The following is an 18,839-nucleotide window of genomic DNA, read 5'->3' on the forward strand; positions in this document are numbered from 1 at the left end:
CGCAAAGTTTAAGATCACACTTTTAAAAAAAAAGTTCCTGGTTCTCATAATTGACTCATCCATAGGGCCCTACCAAATTCATGTCCAGGAAAAACACATCACGGACTGTGAAATTTGGTCTCCCCCTCCACCCATGAAATCTGATCTTTTGTGTGTTTTTATACTATACTATTTCATGGGGGAGACCAGCGTTTCTCAAATTGGGGGTCCTGACCAAATGGGAGAGGGGGGAGGTTGCAAGGTTATTTTAGGCGGGGGTCTTGGTATTGCCACCCTTACTTTTGCACTGCTACCTTCAGAGTTGGGTGGCCGGAGAGCAGCGGTTGCTGAGTGAGGGCCCAGCTCTGCAGGCAGCAGTGCAGAAGTAACACTGGCAATACCATACCATGCCATCCTTATTTCTGCGCTGCTGCTGGCAGTGACTCTGCCTTCAGAGCTGCGTTCCCGGCCAGCAGTCACCACTCTCCAGCTGCCCTGCTTTGAAGGTAGTGCTGTCACCAGCAACAGTGCAGAAGTAAGAGTACAGTACTGCAACCCCCCCTACAATAACCATGTAACCCCCAAAAAACTCCTTTTTGGGTCAGGACACCTACAATTACAACGTCATGAAATTTCAAATTTAAATAGCTGAAATAATGGAATTTATGATTTTTTAAATCCTATGACCGTGAAATTGAGCAAAATAGACCCTGAATTTGGTAGGACCCTACTCATCTGCATCTCTTCTTCTCCTTCATTTTTCCCTAAAATAGTATATATCACTATAGAAGACAATACACACAATTTTTATAAATAAATCTTTTCAAAGTGTTTTAGTGGACCCATTGAATTTTGGTATTATTTAACATGTAAAGTTTGATATGTTGCAATCAAGCTTTTTTAAAAGATGTGAAAATACAGTTAGTGAGAATTTTTGTTAAACTTTCATTTTTAAGCATCAAATAATTTGAATAAAATTTGCCTGGAGGGTTAAAAAAACTAAAAATTCTTCTGTACTATAATAAATGTATTCAGAAAATAGTTTAGTTAAAAACATTTTTTCAGTGCACCTGTCAGGGGTTTGAAGACATAGTCTATCATAAAACTGTGGCTGCAATATGAATTATGGAGCCATTACTGAGTGGTTCCATAATCAGGGTAATTTTTAGACACCTGTAATTCAGCAACAGTTTGACTAGTTTTCTACATATGTAAAGGAACAGTAGGTGCCTTTCTGTAATTAATCAGTGCTAAAAATTAAAAGAAAAACAGCACTATTACTAAATAAACCATACAGCCCTGTTTGGTTGTGACTAGAACCTTGAGCCGCTGGCTCCAAAACAAGACATTATGATATGAGCTATTGTTTATTATTTCTTTTACCATAGTGCCCATGAATGCCAGCTGTGGACCAGGATGCTATTGTGCTATCATCATCATGGCAAATGACAAAGGGATGTAGCTTCCTTGCAGTTCAAGTGCCATCCAGTTTGATCTTTATCTGTGTCTGTCATCTGCAATCTTATTATGTCACCAAAGGTATGTGATCGCCAACCATATGGTCACATTCCTTGGTAAATGCTCTTTCATAATTAGTTCATCTTCCATCCTAATAATATATTCAAATCAAGAAAGCCACCAAAACCAAACCACTGCTGATGGAGGTTGCTGATGGGTTCAGCTACAAATATCCTCATTGTTGATATTATCCTGGCACTTAATATGAAGCAGCTGCTGAAGATGACAAGAATTGAAAAGGTCAATCCAGTGTTCTTTAGCCTTCCTCAGTGTCCACATTTCACTGCCATACAATAGAGCTGTTATAACTGTAATCTAGCTTTGTAGTAAGCTTGATGTCCTGATGCCTCCACAGAGCCTGCTGAAGGGCCCAGAACATGGTGCTGGCTGCTGCTAAACCACTGTCCACATCTTTTGAATATTGTGCTAGGCACTGTGCAAATGACGTATCCTATAAGCTACAGGAGGACCAAAAGTAGGTTTTGTTAAAACTCTTTGGGTGAAATCCTGGCTTCATTGAATTCAATAACAAAACTCCCATAGACTTCAATGGAGCCAGGATTTCACCCTAGATATTTAGTAATAATCTAAACCCCTTGCATATACTGGTTTACTTCTTCAAAACACTGTACAAACATAAACTAATTAATACTCTTTAAGGAAGGTAAATAAATATTATCCCTATGTTACACATGGGGACTTCTATGGGGGAAAGATTTTACCTAAAGAGAAATAAGTGACTTGATCAAGGCCACACAGGGAATCACTGTCAGCAGAGATTAGTCCTGCACTGCATCTCAAGTGTTATATTGTTAATCATGAGCCCATAGCTCAAGGAGGTGGTTATGAGAACCTAAAAATAGGAGTAACTTTGTATTACATAACTGAATGCTTATTTATATTGTATGGGTTTCCCTGTGGGCCCTTGATCAAGGTGGATATATAAACCATGACTTTTAAAATTAAATGAGAAAGTTCTGGTCTTTAATTTATCAATTAGAATCCTAAAATTATGTTAATCTGGGGCCAGATTTTCAGCGGGTGTAAATTGTGATAACTCCAGTGACTTTAAATTATAGCTGTTGTTTATAATCCATTGATGCAAATGAGTTTTATTACTATCAGTATAAAGTCATATTGATGATATCATATCAGTTACAATTACATTTTATCTTGACTGCAACATTTAAAAAATACAAACTAGCCCACACTGAGCTTGAAAATCACAACACAGTTAAACTCTCTATTTCAGTCATAGAGATTTTACTGTGGTTTAGTCGGAATCTCCTATCTCCACTTTTTTTTAAATTTACTTTACAATAACTACTGTATTATCCTTCAACAACAGAATAAGTCAGAATAGTATAGTTTGTGTAATAGAATAAATTGGCTTTCCACAAACAGAGGTTCATACCATACATGCTGTCATTTATATTATGGGCTAATAACCAAAGAGTGATTTAACTTTGCATCTCTGTGGACTGTACATAACCTTCAGCCAAGACGGGCAGGTTCATGGCTCCATGAACAGGGTAAACTGCTTTAACACCACAACTTTGGATTAATTGCATTAACAGACTTCATTTAGAAGGATTTGGGAATGTTTTTACAAGGTTTAGAAAGGATTTCATTAGGATTACATGGTATGCAATTCTGTGTGTGTTTCACCCCTCTCATAAGCTCCCTAGGCAACCATGTAATGGATCATGTCAGCCTTGCTTATGCATTCTTACCTAACATTTTTTTCACCCACATGATTGCCTGCTCTGACTATATACTTTCACCATCCCAGAAGAAAAAAGGTTATGGCCATATGAAGGCTCTCACTGTTAAAATTGCCTTTATGACTGTTAGGTTTGGAAAAGTCAATTCTGTGTGTGTGTTGTTTTCAGAGAAATAGAAGAGATTATACGTTATTTTAAAATTATATTAATTTAGATTTCTCTGTTTCAACATGTCCCTTTGCTTCTCATTACTTCTTTTTAAACTTTTGATAAATTGTACTTTTTATGGATTTTTAATTGTTTTGTTCTTAGGACATTGATGAACTAGAGAAAATCAAAGTAAGGCAGTGGAAATGATTTCAAGGTTAGAGGAATTAGCTGGCTTTATTCTCCACTATGTTACACGAGTTTTATGCCCGTGCTATACCAACATAAAACTTTTACAATAGAGCGGAGAATCAGGCCTCATATACAAATCTTGGGAAACAGACAACAAAAAGGGATACATACATTTTCTATATAACTCTGGGAAACTTGATTTTCAAAAAGAAAAAATGTCATTCTATTGTGTTTTTTCCCAGTGAGCTCATAAATGGGATAACATATTCACGGTTTGTTTTCAAAAACCATATGCATGCAATTGTGTGTACAAAAATGTTTGTGCAGTGTATGCACAATTATTACAAATGCCTACACAAATTAGGTAACTGCATCCAATTTCCAGTTAGATACATACATGAGCATTTGCACAGTTGCACAATTTTCACACACAGTTACAATAATTGTGTGGAACTGTATGCACATTTGTGGAATTCCTCACTTGCAGATTTAAAAAGTAGGTCCTAAAAGTAGGTTTACTGAAATAGTAAACATTTAGGTTTGCCACCAGTTTCCACATCTGTTATCACAGTACCTCTGAATGATGTGGTCCTGCTGATGTAACAGCAGAAAGGAAGGATATCATTATGTGAAATGGCCAAACAATTAAACTTGTTCGTTAAATTCTGCAAGTAGACTTACCCTTGGGAAGGGCTGTTTTTCTTTGCCACTGGATTTTGCAGAGCCAAAATACAGTGCCCTATCTCTGTTCACAACAATAATCTACATTTTAACAATGGACCACAGAAAAAGTTGTCAAAGATATTTTATTTGTGTTCTGATAATACTAACAATTTGGAAAAAAATACCCCCCCCCCTGTAGCCCAAGTAAATGCCAAGTACATGGTTAAAACTTGAGGACCACAATTTTGAATTTCCTAACATTCAAAAGTATTGCAGTTATCACAGCAGCTAGGATGATTCTACTTATCACTCTGTAAAACACAAACAGTTTTACATGTTTGATCTTCACTACACCTCCAATGTAATTAGAAAACTGTATGACCACTATTTTCACTCAGCTGCTGTTGTTTATAAAACTGCTGTCATTGATGTACTTGTACTTTTCACCGTGGAACAAAAACAGAGATTTACAAAGTTCAATATTTGGCATTTGTTTTAAAGTATAAAAGTGTCAACCCAGTGTGTCTGTTGCAGTGCTTTTCATTGCATCCTTTCCCTTTAAGGTATTTGTATCCTTAAATGTTTCTCTTAATGAGACAAACTCCAGACTGTTTACAAAGTATCACCAAATAATATAATGGTCACTAATAATGGTTTGGATACAACTAGAGTTCAATCAGAAAGGGAATGAAAGTGTATGTGAAGGGAGGGTCACTACAGATCACCTAGTTAAAATAAAATTAATTAGTGTATGTGAGAAGAGTAAGAAAGTAAAGATATCCTTATTAAATGGTTCTTATTGAAGCCATGGATACACCTCCTTCCCTGTAATTGGATGTGACCATTAAAACCTGATCTGTTGTAACATGTCATAACAGGACAGTTATTGCCATTTATAAAATGTCCAATAATAAACTATTTTTTCAGGGGGGTGTGGGGGGGTGGGAATTACATTTTGATTAGCAAGTAAATGGGAGCTGCTGGTCTCAATACTTCTTAAGATGCTTAAATATGAATTTAGGAACCTAACTTTAGGCACCCATTTTTTTTGTAAATCTTGGCTGGAGCCCCAAAGTAGGGTGCAGGGAAAGCAGAGAGAGAGAGAGAGAGGGCTGAGATTCACACATTGCCCCTGAATATTGGTGGTTGCTTCCTCTGGCTAGTGAGTTTAATTCTTTGGCCAATAATTGTCAATTTGTCAAACCTTGTTTTTTCAAGTACTAGTTAATCTCAATAGCTTCTGAATCAGCATGTTTAATAAACAACCAGCTATAGATATACATAGTGATGTACACCACATTGTACACTTTTTAATTTTCTGGGCAACATGTTGTATGCTTTATTTATAGGGAATATTTTGCATCTTCAGTTGGGTTTTGTATAATAGCTGACTATGATATAATGCTGCCTACAATGGCTACATAACCTTGAAATAGAAGAAAACAGACAGCATAAGCAAAATTATCCATATACTATCTTTTCTGACCTGCTTCTTTTGGAAAGTACTGTATTTAGCAATTTATTCACACATCCTTGAAAATTATAGGTATATGCAGGGGTATGGAGAGGGTCAACAAGTCTCCTAAGGTATGCACAAATGCATGAGCAGTGTTGCCCTGTGTTTAGCATAGGGGACTAGAAGTCAGAATTCTTTGGTTCTGTTCCCAGTTCTTGTGCCAGGTCACATACAGTCCAAATCATGTTAATAATTTCTAAAGTATATTTTCCCTTAGTGATTATTAAAACATATATGGTGATGCTCCTGAAATTGCCAGGGATTTTTTTTTAAATACACATTTAAAGTTTGCCTGTTAACACTCTTGATTTGGCTATGAAATTCGCTGTTCCACGCAGGTGTCTCCTCTTCTTTTCAGAGGGCCCTGAGATTGTGTGGATAAACGCGTGCAATAGCAGTGCTTATGTCACCATTCAGGGATTCATATGATAATATCTGGGAATAATTATCTAGGATACAGCATTACAATGAAAATAGGAAAGAATTCATGAGTGAGCCACAGGACCTGGGGGGGAGGAGGAGGAAATGATGTGTTAGGACAGTAGCTCCAGTCCTTTTTTCTGGAACCTTTCATTGTGACAGATCAGCAAAATGCCTGTATGGATGTGCCTTCCTCACCATGTCCCACTACAGTTTCCACCTTTTCTCATGCTAATGGGACCAAGACCCAAAAGCTGGATGCTGGCTGACATGAAGTTCTGATGGTGGGAAATTCAGATCCTGCATTTTGCTTTGTTCCTTTACAGAGACGGACCATTTATGACATTTGAACCGTAGCCTAGATCCCAGCTGAGGCTGAGGGTGTGCAGACTGGGTTAGGCTCAGGTTTGGGGTTGAAGCCCATTAGGCCACTTCATGGGTGATAGGGATGGAGGGAAAGGGATCCCATTTGGTCCCTGTGATCCAGGGCAGGAAGCCACCTTTGACCGTTGCACAAAGATTACGGTTTCCAGGTGTCCAGTTTGGGACTGGAATGCCTGGTTGAAAAGGGATCCTGGCGGCTCTGGTCAACACCAGTGACCGGACCATTAAAAGTCTGGTCGGTGGTGCAGCAGCTAAAGCAGGCTCCCTGCCTGTCGTTGCTCCACGTGGCTCCCGGAAGCAGCAGCAGCAGCATGTCCCCCCTCTGGCTTCTACGCATAGGAGTAACCAGGGGACTCTGCACTCTGCCCCTCCCCAAGTGCCAGCTCTGCAGCTCTCATTGGCTGGGAACCATGGCCAATAGGAGCTGCGGGGGCAGCACCTGTGGATGGGGCAGTGTTCAGAGCCCTGACCATGCCTCCATGTAGGAGCCAGAAGGGGACATGCTGCTGCTTCTGGGAACTGCTTGAGGTAATCACTGCCTGGAGCCTGCACCCCCTCCTGTGCCCCTGATCCCCCTCTGAACCCCCCATCCCCTGCATCCCAAATCCCGCACCCCCAGCTGGAGCCCTGGCACCCCAACACCCTGCCAGAGCCATGGGAGGGAATGGAGTGAGTAGGGGGTGGAGCCTGGGAGGAGGGGCGGGGCAAGGATATTTGGTTTAGGGGCAGTAGAAAGCTGGCAAGTTCCCTACACAGATGGGGGTTCCATCTAGACCCTGGACACAGAGAGATCGGGCGGGCCTCCAGTTTGCCCCACCCCAGTCCTAGGCTACGGGCCTCCTCCTCCTGCAGGGCGCTGCGAAGACAGGGGCGGAGCAGACACCGAGCGGGAGACTTGAGCGGCTCCGGGATGGTGGAAGGTCCCGGCTGCGCCCTGCACGGGGAGAGGATCCGGGCCCGGGTGCGCCGCGGCCAGGCGGTGCGGGGCGTGCGGGGCAGCTCGCTGCTGCCAGCCCGACCTGGGGGCCGGGGGCTCGCCGCCTGCACCGGGGTGAGCAGCAACTGCGGCGGGAGCAGCTCGGACGGCGTGCGGCGGACGGTAACAGCCGCCCCATGGCCCGGCGGGACAGGAGAGTTGCTCGGGCCCGTCTGGGGCCACGGGGGGCGGCAGCGACACGCTGCTGGTATCCCCATGTTGTAAAGGGGGCTGGCGTAGGGGCGACCCCCTGCTGAGCCCCGCAGCGTGGGAGCAGCTGAAAGGGGAAAGACGCGATGTTTATAGAAACGCGAGGGGTGGGGGGAGCTCCTGCCAATCCTTCCGGCCCCCCATGTAAATAAAGTGCAGGGGGAGAGCTTGTCCCTTGCTGCACTCCTGCCTGGCTCTGGCGCTTTTCAGTGTCGTCATTCATTTCCCTTGTCTCTTTCAAGCGCCGAGCCCAAGCGCTGGGCATTTTAGGACACTTACACTAGAGAGCGTTACACAAGTTTCTGAATTTTGTCATGAAACGCTGAGCCCTGTTGCAAGGTGTCAGGACCTGATGCTCCGTGGCAGTTGAGGAAAATCTGGCGGGATGTGCACAATCTCCTTTGGTGCTTATGCAAGAAAGCCACTCTCCTACTGTGCAGATAGCCTGACTTCATTCCCCCAAGTGTAAATATTCTCTGTCTCCTCAAAACAGGCATTCTTTTGATAGCGCCCTCCTCCTGTCTTTGGGCACAGAGAAGAAAACGATTGCACTGTAATCTTTCAAGTAGGCCGATACAAGGACTAATTATTTCGCTGCTTCCCCACTAATTACATTCAGGATAAAGTTTTCAAAAGTACATGTTCATTTTCAGAAGAGATGTAGGCACTTAGAGGGCCAGATTCTTAAAAGAATTCTGGCATCTAGAGATGCATCTAATGGGGTTTTAAAAAGTGCCTAGACCCTGATGGCCCATTTTATTTCATGTATTTCAGTGGGAATTACATTCCTAGGTGTGTGTGTGTGTGTGTGTGTGTTTTTTTTTAAATCCCACTGGGTGCCTATCTGCATCTTTAAGTACCTAAATACTTTTTTAAAATCTTGCCCTAAATATTTTTAAAATGACATTCAGGCTCCTAAGCCACTTAGTACTTTTGAAAACTTTACCTTCTCTGTTTAATGCTAGGAAACCAGAATAAGTGCACTGAATTTTAAATAAATGTTGAGAAGGCATTTGTTGCACTGGTGAGCTGTATCTGATGTAAAGGTTTTACACCAGTACAAGTGATGCAGTTGACACTCCTTTTAAGTTTTGAAAGAATGCAAGAAAGCTTTACTAGATTTGTAAAAATTCTGTTGTAGTTTTGGGGATGATAAAATGTGCCTGACTGATCTGAACTTCAAACAAGATCATCAATGTGACTGACATAATTTGTTTCTGCAAAAATCATGGTAGAGTTAACTACAGCAGAGGTTTCTGGCAGTTTTGAGATTTTTCACATTTTTTTTTAAATCAGTGTACCATAACATATTCTTGTCATCAACATAATAAATCAGCCATAGCAAATCTGATGAATTTGAAGAGATAGAGCTGGAGAAACATGAACCCATGTAGGAAATAATGAAGGAAATCTTTTCAAGTCATTTTTTTGTCTAATCAAACAGATGGTAATTTTTTTAATATCATTTGAGTTCAGGAACCCTGTAAGGAAAATCATAGAAGTTGTTGCTGGCATTAGTTGCTTTTTAATTATATAGGGTTCAGAAGTGTATAATACAAAGCCTACAAGGAGAATGATACACATTAGCCCACAGAAAAGGATTTTTTACTTCCAGAATTACTTTAAAAAAAAAAAAAAAAAAAAAAAAAAAAACATTAACCAGACAAATTATTTAACCAAATAAAGATTGGGGTATCTGCTTTCCACGTACTCGGTATGTAATGTCTTGGCTAATTTTTACCCATTTTTGTTGACAATATAAAACTATTCAACAGCGTACAACTTTTGGGGCTTGTGGGACCTTTTTGTAGAAAAAGTTAAAATATACATGAGCAGGTCTGGTTAATGAGCTGTGAAGATTCAGTACTCCATTCCTGATTGTTGAATTGGCTTTTTTTTTTTTTTTTTGTCAGTTTCTGCACTAGTGTGGGAAACTTGGTGCATACCTTATGTTCTAAGCAACAGGAAAGTCACAGAAGGATTTTTTCTTATGTTTGATATGTAAGTCTAGACACAGATTAATGTTTTGCCATAAGTCTGTAAAAGGTTCTACAGCAGTGCCCTTGCCCACAACTTTAAAAAGAATGTAGTGCAAGAGATTGTGTCATAAATTAATTCTCATAACCTTCTGGTTTCAGGACTTAAATAGTATTTTTACTTTTTATGCTCTCATGAATTTAGCAAAGGGGAAAAGATAGTAAGAATCATATTCTCAGCTGGTGAAATTCATCCCAAGATGAATTTTCTCTCTGGACAGAGGATCATGACAAGTGACACATCATGACAAGTGATCCACTTAGTCCTTGTGATGATCCTCTGCATCATGGCCCATGTAAGGACTTAAGTGGGGCATAAAGGGCCTCTGCTTTGGGAAGAATGCAAGACCTTATCTAAGCACAGAAGTTGAAATGGTTTAATTTAAATCCTTTAAGAAACCCATTTAATTGAACTTTTTTTGTGTGGAAACTCTTGTTCTGATTAAACTGATTGCTAATTGGCTTAAGATAAACTATAATAAACTTTGCCTATCCCAAAATAACTGTCTATAAGATTTGCACGAGTTTAAATATATTGTTTAAAAATCACAACTTGAGACTGGTTCGACAGTCTTATATAGGCAAAAGCTCATACATTTTCTTTTCTCTTTGTCAACAGGCAAAGTGATATTGAATATAATAAACAATGGGCTGTCCAACTTATTTTGATTGAATAGGTACTTTATAATTATAGTTAGGAATACTAAGTTACAGGATAATCTATATATAACTTAGATATTTCACAAAGCTATTTAAAAAGAAAAGATAGTGAGAAATAACAGTCTGTTAATTACTCATAATTTTGACACTTCTGTACATATCTCAAAAATAGAGAGAGGATTTTAAAATAGTATGGCAAATGAATTAACTAAAAATGTCAGCATGGTTTTAACAGAATTTTTTTTGTTAATAAGGAGCAATTGTACCATACTGACAAAACAGCTAGTCATCTAAGGCACAAAATGTAGGTCTAATTGTGTATTCTTTATACAGACTTGAAGTTTTGCCTCAGACCTGTGTCATAACTGTTCACTTGGGCTTCTGCCTGTTACGAATGGAAAAATGTTATAGCACTGGCTTTAGAGGTTTTGCAACAATGATGACAGAAGTCCTGGATACTTGTGAATTACAAATGTAGCTTTGAAACTAGTCTGATTATGCTAATGCTTGATCCATACACCAAAACATAAGCTCTGAAATGCTGTCACTAAAAAGTAGTACCCTGGGCCAAATTAATCATTAGTGTAAGTACTTACGTCTCTATTTGAATAAATGGAGTAACACTTACTATGTGAGTAGTGAATTTTGACTCAGACCTTGAAAATGATCCATTCCCTTCATTCCTTCACCAGTGTCCCCACCCCAACACCTTTGTGTCTTGCTGTTGAAAATCTGATCTTTGAAAGGAAAGGTACTCCTGTGGGGCTGTATGCAGATTTTTGCTGGACACAAGTCTCATCTAGTACATAGAACATATATCATCACTGTCAGTGGCTCCAAACAGTGGCATTTTGAAAAGGTTTTTGCTTTTAAACTAACAAAAAATGGTATCACACACTTGCTCCTACAAAATACTCTTCTCAGAACTCCTGAATGGAGTTGGTGATCTGGCAGGACACTCTGTAAGTGTCTGTTAGAGATTTAAGGTGACATCTTATCTGTCAAATTATGTTTTTACATAAATGATGAATTACTTATATTTTTTTCTAGGATAATATTTTCTGGAAATCAACAGGGCAGAGTAAAATGGGCGAGTGTCTGATGGCCTTAGTTACACTGAATAGCAACTTACTTTGCAAGTAGTCCCATTGATTTCAGTGGGATGGTTGGAGGAATAAGGTTGTACTCAATATGATTAAGGGTGGCAGATTTTGTCTGTATAGTTGGGTATTAACTGATGACTGCGAGATTTTGAAATTGGCTTTAGGACTGTTTCTTTTCTAAATGTGTGTGTGTGTGTGTGTGTGTGTGTGAATTTATTTTCAGAATGCTGGGACTGGGAATAAAACCTCCTGTCAGGATTTCCTGAGATTGCTGAAAGGATGTGTGTATACTGGTGTAGAAACTTTGGGGAAGGAGCTTTTTATGTATTTTGGACAGAAAGCGTTGAGGTAAGAGAAATTTCAGTATTCCCTCCGTATATATTCTCTATCCATTTTCAGTTTTTTTTTCTCTCGGTACTATCATTTTAAATTATGTGAAAGTTAATTAGTATTGTAGAGAAGTTTCTCTGTGCAGTTTGCATCTAGGTGCTGTATATACTAGACCAGCGGTTCTCAAACTTTTGTAGTGGTGACTCCTTTCACACACTAAGCCTCTGAGTGTGACCCCACCCCCTTATAAATTAAAAACACTTTTAAAATATTTAACACTATTATAAATGCTGGAGGTGAAGCAAGGTTTTGGGGTGGAGGCTGACAGCTCACGACCTCCCCCTCCCCCGGTCATAACCTCGTGACCCTATGTTTTTAACCAGTTACCAATCCTTCGCTTTTATCCCATGACAGCTTACTTTGCTTAAGAGCCTTTGATGAGGGACCTTGTCAAAGGCTTTCTGAAAATCTAAGTATTCTATATCCACTTGACCTTGTCCACATGCCTGTTGACTCCCTCAAAGAATTCTAGTAGATTGGTGAGGCATGATTTCCCTTTACAAAAATCATGTTGACTCTTCCCAAACAAATTATATTCATCTATGTGTCTGACAATTTTGTTCTTTACTATAGTTTCAACTAGTTTACCTGGAACTGAAGTCAGGCTTACCAACTTGTAATTGCCAGGATCACCCCTGGAGCCCTTTTTAAAACTTGGCATCACATTAGCTATCCAACACTTCTAGTGGCAAACCGTGTCAGATTCCCTTCTAGTGGCTGGTCCACATACAAGGCAACAGCATACTGTTGCACCCAGTTCTCTTAGCTCAAGTAGTTGAGTTCTGTGCTGTGGATCTAAAAGTCTTGGGTTCCATCCACACTGATAGACTTTCTGTTTGCTTAAAAAAAAAAAAAAAAAAAAACCTAGAAAAATCACATACAAAAACATTAAAAGAATACTTAGGTGGTAGAGTAAAGCACTCAAAAGTTAGGAAATAAATTACAGAATTGAGGCAGAGGGTTGTAAGATGAGAGAATATTTTCTTGTTGCAACGTCTGAGAGTTGGCAGAGCTGGGTCCTATTCCTTGCTTTGCTCCAGATTTTCTATTTGACGTTAGGCAAGACTGGATGATATTACTTATGCACAAGGAGGTCAAATCAAGTTTGCATAGTCAGTGTTAATTCTGGTACTTCTTAAATGATGCGTGTTTGGTTTTGCATTCTTAACATTCCTTTTTTGTGTAATAACCAAATACATTATAGTAGTCCCATGGGATGGTAACCAAAATGAGCCCACCCAATTTTTAATAAAAAGTCCTCCACAGACTTCACAGCACAAAAGTCAGACCTCTAAAATTGGTAACACTTACATGACATTTGTTGTAATTTTCTAAACTTAAATGGTTTGTTCATAATCAATATACTGAAGAGTCTAAAAATACCTTATGTAGATAACTCCCAATGATTTCCATTCAAATAGTGGCTACTCAGCACCTCTGAAACTTGGGCTCATACTGTCTAAGGATCTAATTATACTTCCTTTTTCCAACGTAGCATGCGGTATGTGTATTGCAAATGTCTACTGCAATGCAAGTGAAATGTGTCAAACCTAAACTAAAACGTTTGGGATGACTCATTTGAAAAACAAACAGAAAACCTAGTTTATATGGTCCGTAGTGTAATATAAACAGGTAGAGTTCTCAGATATTTAACATGAATATGAAGCATGCATTAACTAAAATTTTCTTTGTCAACGATACCATTTTGCAAAAGTTATTTTCATTGTATGTCCATTAAAAAAAGAGAGGGTATGTGCCCTCATTGTAGTATTGGACTACAATCATATGGCACTGCAGGATTTTAAGTAATCTTCATTTTTAAACTACCTTTTAAATTAGTTACTGAAAGTATGTGATCAAAGCTGTAAGTATAACAACAATTAAAATTATGTAGATGCTTCATTTAACCCCATCTGTTACTTTTGAATCCTGATCTGAAAATTAAAGGATGTCTAACAAGGGAAACTGTTGTCCCTTGTTGTTGTTTTTTTGTTTTTTTGTTTAATGTTGGTCCACTCAATCACATCACTAACTGCTCTGAAATGCCTTTATAAATTGCACCTATGAAATTCACCCTGTAGCTAGCAGGCAGAAGTTCCTTATTACCATGGAAAAATGACCTTAAAATTGTTCTCTTAAAGCTGGACTGTATACAGCTCTAACACAAGTGAGTGTGCAAGGGAGGAGCTGGGAAAGGGCCCAAGGAAACACTTGCTCTTTGGCCAAAGAGCCAAACACTGTAGATTTCTGTCCCCCTGGCTAGCATCACTTCAGAGAAAAGGAAGATCTGGCCATCCTGGAAATCCTCTATGCTGATTGAATGACTTATAGATGAACGTGGTTCATCATGGATAACAAGTAGCACATGAGGGAAGTCCCATTTTTTGCTGAATTTGAGATCCATCTATCACTGATAAATGGGACAGTATGATCCACTTTCTGATTAATGAACAATAATGTCAGGGAATAATTCTTTTGAGAAATTTCTTTCATCTGAGAACAAGCATCCAATAGTAGTAGTAATAGAACAGGTGCAGTGAATTCACCAAAGGCCACAGTGTAAGCAGCGGCATGGAGAATTTGAACTTATCTCCTATGTTTTCCTTGATTTTTGTATTTCCTCTTAGTTGATTTTTGAGAATTACCACTAGTTATCTTTGTGTTTATGGTAGTCTCTTAAAACTAAGAAAAAAATGAATCAGTTAAAACCTGAAGAGGTGAGTGGTGGGGAATCTTGTAAATTAGCACAGTTTGTAGTTGCATTTTACCAGAGACTAGAGAATAATTTGCTCTAGAGTGAAGGAAATGACAATTAGGGATGTGAGAGATACTATATAGAAGATGTTCCGACAATCTATTTTCTTCAGAATAACTATAAATGTACCCTTGGACCTCGGCTGAATAATTCCATCTGGAAATCTTCAAGAACCTATAACAATTCATATATTTTTATTTTCTTTAAAAAAGGCAAAACTTAGACACATTCCACATGGAAAGGATTCTCATTTGTAGAGCCCAAATAAAATGCTATTAAAAGTAGTGGAAAGATTCCCAGTGATTTCATTGGGAGTTAGATCTAGGACTTTAATGCACCCTTCTAATAAAATTCTGTTACCAATTTTTTTTCTTATGCCTATAACATAGTTTGTGCTGTTATTGAGCAACTATTTTCTAGGAACTAATGAGAGCTTTGCAATTAAAAAACAAACAAAATCCCCAAGAACTTAAGTCTTGTACACAACTGAACAGTTACAACAGCTCAGTTTTTTTCTGTTAAAAATATCGAGCTTTTTAACACAAGCTGTCATCAGACAGCAGAACCAAGATTTCAATTAAAGTAGCTTCCATCCTACTTTCTCCTTAATTAAAATGACAAGAATGCTATTTTTCATTGTTTCAGCACATAAGGGATAATGAGGTACACTGGAGTGGAATTTGTAAAGTTCTTAAGGCTTTTAATATAAAAGGAATTTATGCATAGAAGTGATTGTGAAATATTCTATTACTGTAGCCATGAACTGAGAAGTAGTTATGACCGCTAATTGTTGTGACAGTAGTGCACCTTTAAACAGGGCACTGGACCTCCTCCATAGCTGAGACCATTAATTACAAACATGCACATTATTTTTTTTCTTATCAAGAACTTTTGGGAAATGTTAAATGCATTTATGATTGATAGCACGACACAGAGTTTAAAGCCTACATTTAAAAACCCCCCAAAACTGCTTAATCTTGTGCAATGCTTTAATATCGCACCGGAGAATTGGAAGAATATAGCAGTAACAACTACTGCCAAAATAGTTATATTTATTAACTTAACTGAACAATAAGAAAAATCTTCTGAAAGGCACAATATATTTTTTGAGAATCAGTTTACAGTACTTCTCTTCTTTTGGATTTGTAATCAATTACTAACAATGTAGTTTGTCAATATTTATTAATTGATATACTGTAGCTTTTATCTGTAAATATTTTTTTTAAAACCATCCTTCCAGTACTTATGGAAAAATAAAAGTAAACAGATGTGTGGCATTACAGGGATGGATTAAAAACAAATAAATGTTTGAGGTGCTGTCTTTGTTTTCTGTCATGTGCCAGGCCTTTTTGTTGTTCATCTCCTAAACCACAAAATAATTAAAAAGAAGAACAGGAGTACTTGTGGCACCTTAGAGACTAACAAATTTATTAGAGCATAAGCTTTCGTGGACTACAGCCCACTTCTTCGGATGCATATAGAATGGAACATATATTGAGGAGATATATGTTCCATTCTATATGCATCCGAAGAAGTGGGCTGTAGTCCACGAAAGCTTATGCTCTCTGTATGTGTGTATATATATCTCCTCAATATATGTTCCATTCTATATGCATCCGAAGAAGTGGGCTGTAGTCCACGAAAGCTTATGCTCTAATAAATTTGTTAGTCTCTAAGGTGCCACAAGTACTCCTGTTCTTCTTTTTGCGGATACAGACTAACACGGCTGTTACTCTGAAAATAATTAACCTTCCTCTGATATAAAATATTTTTTAAAGGAGAAGCTTAGAAATAAGACTTCCCTTTGAGGACATGGGGTATATAAGGTATGTTTGGATTAACTTGTGAAGGAATACTTTAATCAGGGCTGCAAATCAGATTTACTTGTCCTTTGCTCACTACCCTGATATCAGGTAGGATATTGCATCAAATTCAAGATCTCTGTCCTCATCTTAAAAGCATTGAAAGATCTGCACTTAGGGTACCTAAAAGATATATCAAGCTCTGGACAACTCCACTCCTTAGGCATGTTGCCTCAAGAGTAAAGCTCATTAGTGAAGGAGGCAGATCTTTCTATGGGCAGGCTTAAGACTGGAATTTCTGCAGTATCTAACAACCACCTCAAACGTCATCACTTTATATTTTTTGTGCCTTTAGTTTTCAACCTCGCCTTAACTAATAAACACCAGCACTTATATTTAAATATAATAAATTTTAAAAACCTACACAATCTTTCTCCTGAAGAGAGGTCAGAAAAAGAAAGAACCAGCTACCATACGGCAGATGCTAGTCATATTATTTTGAGGACAACTGGAAGATGCTCGACACCGTGGTGAAAGTTGTGGTAGTGAAACAGCTGGCAATTTTGTCTTCTATATTGGATCATTTCCACTTGGCAGAAGAAGAGCTGATGATAGAATATTCTTTGAGAAGAACACTGTTCTTGTTTTAGTGAGTCTTAATTTTAAAATGAATGAGCAAGAAAGAAAACAAATGTATTTTTTTGCCATTGTCCCTGGACTTGCTTGAACTTCCCTAGAGGAGCCTGGCAGGGGCTCTAGGAGGGCAGCAGTACAGGTGAAGAAACTCCCAGGATGTTGCATGTATTATGGCTGCACAAACATGTTTCAAATTTAAATCATTAACTGAATGATTGATTATATAAAGATCTAATAAAGTCACTATATACTTGAGTGCTTCTTAGTTGCTACTAAACACAGTCCTTTGCGGGAGGAAAGAGAGACCATGTAAAGACTCAGACCTCATAGACTTTAAGGTCAGAAGGGACCATTATGATCATCTGGTCTGACCCCCTGTATGCTGCAGGCCACAAAGCCGTCCCTACCCCTTCCCTTGACTCTGCTGTTGAAGTCCCCAAATCCTGTGGCTTAGTGACTTCAATTGGCAGAGAACCCTCCTGCTAGCGATCCCTGCCCCATGCTGCGGAGGAAGGCGAAAAACCTCCAGGGCCTCTGCCAATCTACCCTGGAGGAAAATTTCTTCCCGACCCCAAATATGGCGATCAGCAAAACCCCGAGCATGTAGGCAAGAGTCTCCAGCCTGACCCTTGTTATTCATTATACTATTTACCTGCCATGGCACGGTATTCCTTTGGCTAAAATCATGTTTCTCTATTAAACCATTCCCTCCATAAACTTATCTAACTTAATCTTAAAACCAGACAGGTCCTTCGCCCCCACCATTTCCCTCGGAAGGCTGTTCCAATATTTCACCCCTCTGATGGTCAGAAACCTTCATCTAATTTCAAGCCTAAACTTCCCCACGGCCAGTTTATATCCATTCGTTCTCGTGTCCACATTAGTACTGAGCTGGAATAATTCCTCTCCCTCCCTGGTATTTATCCCTCTGATGTATTTAAAGAGAGCAATCATATCTCCCCTCAGCCTTCGTTTGGTCAGACTAAACAACCCGAGCTCCTCTAGTCTCCTTTCATACGACAGGTTTTCCATTCCTCTGATCATCCTAGTGGCCCTTCTCTGTACCCGTTCCAGTTTGAGTTCATCCTTTTTAAACACGGGAGACCAGAACTGCACACAGTACTCCAAATGAGGTCTCACCAGTGCCTTATGCAACGGAAGCAGCACCTCCTTATCCCTACTAGATATACCTTGCCTAATGCATCCCAAGACCGCATTGGCTTTTTTCACCGCCACGTCACATTGTCGACTCATAGTCATCCTGCGGTCTACAAGGACCCCGAGGTTTTTCTCCTCTTCCGTTACTTCTAACCGATGCGTCCCCAGCTTGTAACTAAAATTGTTGTTAGTCATCCCTAAATGCATCACCTCTTATCTTATCACTCACCTTTTCAATGTTGGAATCTGGCGTGGAGATTAACTGTACATCTCCCAACCGTCTCCCCAAACTTCCTAGTTTAAAGCTCTTTTGATAAGATGAGCCAGCCTCCCTCCCAGAAGTCTATTTCCTTCCCTACTCAGGTGAAGTCCATCCTGTGAGAACAGCTGTCTGTCCCCGAAAGCCTCCCAGTGGCCATACATCCCAAAGCCCTCCTTATAGCACCACTCCCTTAGCCAACTATTTATTCTCACAATCCTATCAGCCCTTTGCTGCCCTTCTCTAGGAACAGGCAGAATCCCACTAAAGATAATCTGAGCCTCTATCTCCTTGAGCGTCTTCCCCAGCCT

The 18,839-nt window shown here is 39.3% G+C and overlaps 1 protein-coding gene across 4 annotated transcripts in view; it reads left to right on the forward strand.

Annotated features, from left to right (window-relative positions):
* Positions 1-1,465: 1,465 nt before the first annotated feature.
* Positions 1,466-18,839, forward strand: part of NEIL3 (nei like DNA glycosylase 3) — a 46,620-nt gene continuing 29,246 nt past the window's right edge. Inside the window, exons 1-2 of one of the 4 annotated variants that reach the window (XM_034772515.1) lie at positions 1,466-1,518; positions 11,752-11,876. In XM_034772515.1, the coding sequence (XP_034628406.1) occupies positions 1,507-1,518; positions 11,752-11,876 (137 nt within the window). In that variant the 5' untranslated portion in view covers positions 1,466-1,506. Of the gene's footprint in view, positions 1,519-7,272; positions 7,643-11,751; positions 11,877-18,839 lie in introns of those variants that run through there. The other 3 variants (XM_034772513.1, XM_034772514.1, XM_034772516.1) reach the window with 3 other exon arrangements.

The sequence above is a fragment of the Trachemys scripta genome, chromosome 5, assembly GCF_013100865.1.
Source record: "Trachemys scripta elegans isolate TJP31775 chromosome 5, CAS_Tse_1.0, whole genome shotgun sequence".
Classification (NCBI taxonomy): domain Eukaryota; kingdom Metazoa; phylum Chordata; order Testudines; family Emydidae; genus Trachemys; species Trachemys scripta.